Source organism: Drosophila willistoni (assembly GCF_018902025.1).
Source record: "Drosophila willistoni isolate 14030-0811.24 chromosome XL unlocalized genomic scaffold, UCI_dwil_1.1 Seg141, whole genome shotgun sequence".
Classification (NCBI taxonomy): domain Eukaryota; kingdom Metazoa; phylum Arthropoda; class Insecta; order Diptera; family Drosophilidae; genus Drosophila; species Drosophila willistoni.
This window is the reverse complement of record NW_025814052.1, coordinates 8942600-8948727: the sequence shown is the minus strand read 5'-3', so window position 1 is coordinate 8948727 and position 6128 is coordinate 8942600. Positions and strand designations below refer to the sequence as shown.

The 6128-nt window shown below is 35.5% G+C and overlaps 1 protein-coding gene across 1 annotated transcript; it reads right to left on the bottom strand.

The window, feature by feature from the left end:
• Window positions 1-2040: 2040 nt before the first annotated feature.
• On the bottom strand, window positions 2041-3961 carry LOC6648766 (beta-ureidopropionase). Its single transcript, XM_002071807.3, has 4 exons — window positions 3696-3961; window positions 3097-3359; window positions 2403-3022; window positions 2041-2338 (listed from the first exon to the last, which is right to left on the bottom strand). Exons 1-4 carry the CDS (start codon window positions 3797-3799, stop codon window positions 2165-2167), a joined length of 1161 nt encoding a protein of 386 aa, XP_002071843.1. The 5' UTR covers window positions 3800-3961; the 3' UTR covers window positions 2041-2164.
• Window positions 3962-6128: the final 2167 nt, after the last annotated feature.

Genomic DNA, 6128 nt, shown 5'->3' with positions numbered 1-6128 from the left:
TGAGAAGCGAAACGAAATGAATCGATTTAATTGTAGAGCAGTAGAATGAAAATAAAATGAATTCGAAGAAATTATGCATTTGTAGAACCCACAAACTAATTTACCTACATATTATATACTCCAATAAAAAGGTATATATAATAATATATCCATACGAATTTTCTCAAAACTCAAGAACCTGTCTAAAAAATTGTATAAAACTTGTCAATCTTGTTTCAATTTCCAATCCGGCCCCTCTTATTGATCGTTTGACTCTTCCAAAGTTGTAATCGATATTACTTCGATATGAGAACATATCGATATTACATAACTTGCCCGCATTTGCCAATCGAAATCGCAAAGAGCAACGATAAACAGTAAATACGTAAATCATGGGTTTCACACGATTTTAATGTTAACTAATAAAAACCAAAATACAAAGAAAACAATCTCAGAGATTGTTAAAATACCGAAAATAATCTATAACTTTACCTGAATAAAAGATTGAATGTATTTTTGATGTCCTTATTTTTGCCATTGAGCAAAATATACACTAATATTTATGTATTTAATACATAATACATACACAATTATGTATGTATATTGGTGTAACTGATGAATTAAACGCGTATCAATTAAAGAAACACGAAACACAAAATATTAATTGTTAAATGTTGTTCAAACCAATACAAGACAAATAAATCCAAAATCAAATGCTTATATGGTACTATATACCGATGTATGTGTATGTATGTATGTAATAACGAATATTATAGACGATCCATAAAGACAGCAATTAAAGCTAACAACTTCAAGATTAAATTGCCGCCGATTCGTTATCTCTATTTTTGAATGTGAAATAAAATGTGTAAACGAAAAAAAAAAACAAAATCAATAGTTTTCTTATTATAAAAGAACAATTTTCTCCCGGATTGTGGTAGTAAATGACGACAATGTATGTTAGTATTGGATCGAAAAACTTAACCTTAGAGGAAACTGACTTATTTTTGAAGAACCGAACAATTTTTGTTACTCACTCATTCATTTGTTCACTCACTTGTTCAGTCGATGAAACTACAGTCTGTGGCAAATAGGTGTAATCAACAAGTGAGTCAGTGATCTAGTGAATCTATTAACGATAAGTCGGTGAGTAGTGAGTCAAAAAAAAAAAAAACAAGTGAGTGAACTAGTGAGCAAGTCAACTTTCTGCACTCACCAACTGAAGGAAGTTGTTCGTGTATGTTCACTTATTTAGAAGGTACATAAAGTTTGGGTAGAAAAATGGGTTTGGAATCCCCCCTTTGCTCCCTCGCCGGTCCTGTGAATGTCCATGTTTGATCGCAGAAATTCTAGTGACGTAAATTAAAAAAAAAAAAACATCGATGTCAATGTTAATCGATTGTTTCAATCGATGTTGCATTGAAACATCGGGCTAAGATCTCGATGCATCAATGTTTGTCCGATGTTTTCTGTGATCAAAGGATTTACTAATCTTGTCTCTTTTTTTTTATAGTGAGCCACATATTTCAATAACTATTTAAACTATGAGCTGCATTTTCCGAAAGTAAATTAAGTTTAGTTGATTCGGGCTTGGTCAACTTGTTTTCTTTCTTAACAATGTTAACTTAACATACTGGCAGTCCCTAAAAAAACCTTTCAAAAGGCATTTAGAAAATAACTTCATAAATTTATAAGATAAAATTGATAAATTTGATAAATGACAACACCCATGCTTTGGCAAAACATCGCCATCAACAAAAATATCGGTAAACATCGAAAAACATCGTCAAAAAACTTCGATTTTGGATGCATCGAAGTTTTTTGTTCATTGCCAGACTACACCGTATTTTAGAAATCGGTGCATATCTATGTTTTCTTGGATCTTTAGAGACATGTATTTGATTCGATATGTCTAATCAGCTAAGATAATTTAATGATTTTTAAACAATTACCGAAAGAAAAAATGGATTTAATCCAAAGAATCTAATCTTTTACTTGCAACGTAACTTCAGAAACAAATATCGAGGAGGATATTCAATGTTAAAAAAAACTTTTGTCTTATAGATGATTATTGTGCGAAACGATTTATTTACAATAAGGAAAGAATTACTCAAATTTGAGCCGAAATAAAAGTGTTTAAGTCCAAGAGATACAGATCGATGGGTGGAATAAATGCTCTGCCAGGTTAAGTCTCTTTAATGATTTGCGGCTTAAAGTCCGGTTCGCTGGCCTTTTGAAATGATTCCGCATACAACGGCAATCGTTGGGTCATGCGGAATCCCCAGAAATCTTTAACCTGGCGACATAAATTCAAATCCATTTCGGTAATCAAAAGGCCATCCCGACTGCGTGATAAACTCTATGGATGAAGAAAGTAAACAATAGTTCAACCAATCATAGTGTTCGACAAGGAATGAACTTACAGGAGTCCTAGAACCATCGGGAGCAGCCACATAGGTGGATCCGTAGAAGGGTCCGAAATCTTTGTGGGCCTTTTGTCCATCACCGGATGTATACTCATTCGGAAATTGTTCGATGCCAACACGATTAATGGGCACCGTGAAATAGCTATTGGCTATGGCCGCATTCCTGGCCTCAATGCTCCACAAGGGCTCCGAGAGTCGTCCAATTGTGGCCGATGGATTGAAGACGATTTCAGCTCCATTCAGACCAAACATCATCCAGTTTTGTGGATGATGTCGACCATAGCAAATGTTAATGGCCAATTTACCGAATTCCGTCTCAAATACAGGATGTCCTGTATTCCCCTCATAATAGTAGGTCGACTCATTGAAGTCACCGACACGGGGAATATGATTTTTACGATGCTTTCCCAGATACTGGCCACTGTTTGAGATGACAACAGCTGTATTCCATATGGTCTCCCCATGCTCCACATCTCGTTCCAGTATGGAGTGTATGATAACCATGTTGTAGGCCTTGGCCAATTCGCTCAGCATTCTGGTGGTCGGTCCATGCTCAGCCTCCTCGGCAAATTCACACCATGGGAATTTCTCTCGTGTGCAAAATGCAAATGGCATAGCTAAAGCGAAATAAAAAGGAAATTGTATTCATTTAATTCAATGTTTTTGGTCCATTGCCCTTTTCATTACTCACTCCAAGCCTCCTGTGTGCAGATCACATTACATTTGGCCTCAGCTGCCGCCTTGATCATGGTCTTCACCTTGTTCCAAATGGCTTCACGTTGCCTCTCAATCGGTTCTGTGGTGGACAAAACTATGGAATTCTGTATGGCTCCCACACGAACCAAACGGGGGCGACGGGTTTGCTCTGGCCGAGCATTGAAACGATAGCCCTTGATCTCAAAATCATGTTCTTTGGCCAAATCTGTGGCACTTGCAGGAATTTCGAGAATCTGTCTAAGAAAAGGCAAAAATAAAGTAAAGATATTCCACGATGGGTAAACAAAATTTCGACATTTCCCTTGCCGTATCGGAATGGTTCGACAAGTATATACATACATATATAAAATACGTTCATATATGTAGAATTATGTGCTATATTTAAATGTTAGCCGTTGAGAACATGTGACACGCTGAAATTATTAAATTCGTCCAGCTAGTTTATCAATGGAACTACAATAAACTAAGCCAAAAACCATGGAAATCTATTTTTAAGTTTCATATCAGGCATTGCACTAAGTTATCACACTTAATCCCCAGACTAATTGATAAGAGAGATCGTTGGGTACTTACTCCTCCTCAAGGCCATACAAAATGCGTTTAACCTCCTTCAATTCAGCTGGGGGCAAATGCTTCTCCAAGCATTCATTGAGTGATTGTAATTCGAATTCGGACATTGTATTCAAATGTAAAACAATTTCAATAGCAAAATATCAAATCAAATGTATGTATATATAAAATACGCTTTGACGAGTTTTTTTTTGTTTTCTGTATTTTCTATTTTGTTTGGCTTGCCGAGAGAGAGAAAACTACTGACAACCACTCTCGATGGGTGCTCGTAGTGGAATGTATTCGGTCCAATCGCAGGTCTACATATGTCTCTGACCACCCTCTGATCCCCCCCACGATCATACGATGCTCTAGTACAGATACAGACACACACACACAGACACATACACATGTTATGGTCGCCATATGCTTGGATCTGGCCTTGTTGACCTTGGGCCTCAATTATGCATAATTCTGGGAGTTAAGTATATTACAAAAAAAATTTCATTTTAATTGATGGCAAACTGCAACTGCTAAACTTCCCTTAGGCCCAACATGGGGTTAATAATGAAACTCATTTTCTGTTTCTCTCTCTCTCTCTCTCTCTCTCTCTCTCTCTCTGTTGCCCTTCTCCTCTCAGTAGCTGGCAGCTGTGCTCGTGCACTATGGGAGCAAAATACAATATTTTCGTATTTGGCAATTTGTGGGCAAAATGCCTTTAAGTTTGATAAAAATTAAACAGACCGACATTCTTGAGGTCATAAAAACGAGTTCCGAGTTCAATAGTAATTGAAGGGTGTTGATCACCACCGTGCACCTAGTTTTTCTACATCACGTCAGGTTTTCGAAAAAATATGTTTAAATATTTTAAAGTAATTGCATTTGCAATATTTGTTTCTATAATAAAAACATGGAATTATACTAAACCCTCATTATTTTAATTGATTTTTGATTATATTTATTATAATATTAGGTATCTTAAAGAAATAATTTAAAAGCAATTTACAAAATGCCAAAGAGATTCGGAGGAATTGAAGAATTGTTTGTTTTTTCATTTTAAAGAATTTTGTCTATTAGTTATGTTATGTAAACAAAAAATTACAAAATCGATTTGGAATGTAAAAAAAAAATACTTACAATTAGACCGTCTATAGTATACTTGTGGGTTCATATTTTGTATACGATGGGAAAAACCGAGTTTATATTCAGAATCAGCGGATCGAAATTAAATTTAGATGGAAGTTCCGGCAGGAGGTATGGCTTAGAAAGGAACAATTAAGAAGAGTTTTAGTCCATATTTTATTTACAAAATATTTCCAAAAACCTAAATTCGGGTCTATATGTCAAGGTCATCTTTTTGTTTATAAATGCTTTCTAGCAATAAACTACATAAATAAATTATAATTATAATTATAGACAATCTTGGATTGCTCTTTTTGAAAATTTCTATCTTTATTTCATAGGACGGCCCAAAAGTATACCTCAAAAATTATCTCAAAGTTGAGGGGGTCGCTTGAAATATATTTTGATCTTAAGCAATAAATTTTAACACGTTTTGCAGTAAATCGCCTTGCTCTTAATGGAAGGGGAATTAATACATTGTTAAAATTATTAGGGGAGAGTGGGGCTAATCGGCGCATTTTTATACCCTTGCAAAAAGGGTATATTCATTTTGGCATAGTCGTCTATATGTGTAATTAACTTAACAATATTAAATTTCATGATCATAGCTCATAGCGCAAAATAACGAAGTTATTAAGAATAGTCACCGTTCGTGACTTTGCCATTTGTATGGGAGCTATATGATATAGTGATCCGATCCGGCTGAATCCGAGATATACAACGCCTGCAGTATATACAAGCCTACATGCAAAATTTCAGCTCTGTAGCTCTTACGGTCTAGGAGGAGTTTGCGTTGATCCAGACGGACGGACGGACGGACGGACGGACATGGCTATTTGAACTCGTCTCGTTGTGCTGATCAAGAATATATATACTTTATATGGTCGGAGATGCTTCCTTCTATGCGTTGCACACTTTTAACCAAAATTAATATGCCCTTTTTGCAAGGGTATAAAAACCGAATTGCACACCATAAGTTAATACATGTCGGAACCTGTTTTAGTTAACATCGATCAAAATTAAAAATTTAATCAATGTTTTTAAAACCATTTCTTGGCGAAAAAAATGATTTTTGAGGTTAAAAATTACATAATCCCAAAAATTTCGGATACTACGAATTGGATACTTCTAAGTTTATTATCCAAATATAGCCTACCAAAATGCAAGCTTAGGACAGTTATCACTCTTTGGATCGTGCTATTATGCTTCAAGATAATTCGACTACGCCGGGTTGCCCCATGCGCCGATTAGCTCAACTCTCCCCTATATACATTTTTGCGTAGAGGGCTTTTCCCTGGTTGTCTATATAGACATTTTTTTCCCCAACTGAATTTT

What these genes read in the sequence shown, in the direction of transcription:
- LOC6648766 (XM_002071807.3), bottom strand. Translation starts at nt 3,799, where the DNA reads ATGTCCGAATTCGAATTACAATCACTCAATGAATGCTTGGAGAAGCAT. An exon ending in TTGTATGGCCTTGAGGAGGA is followed by an intron (nt 3,360 to 3,695) that starts GTAAGTACCCAA and finishes GCCTTTTCTTAG; the next exon opens with ACAGATTCTCGAAATTCCTG. An exon ending in CCGATGGTTCTAGGACTCCT is followed by an intron (nt 2,339 to 2,402) that starts GTAAGTTCATTC and finishes CTTCATCCATAG; the next exon opens with AGTTTATCACGCAGTCGGGA.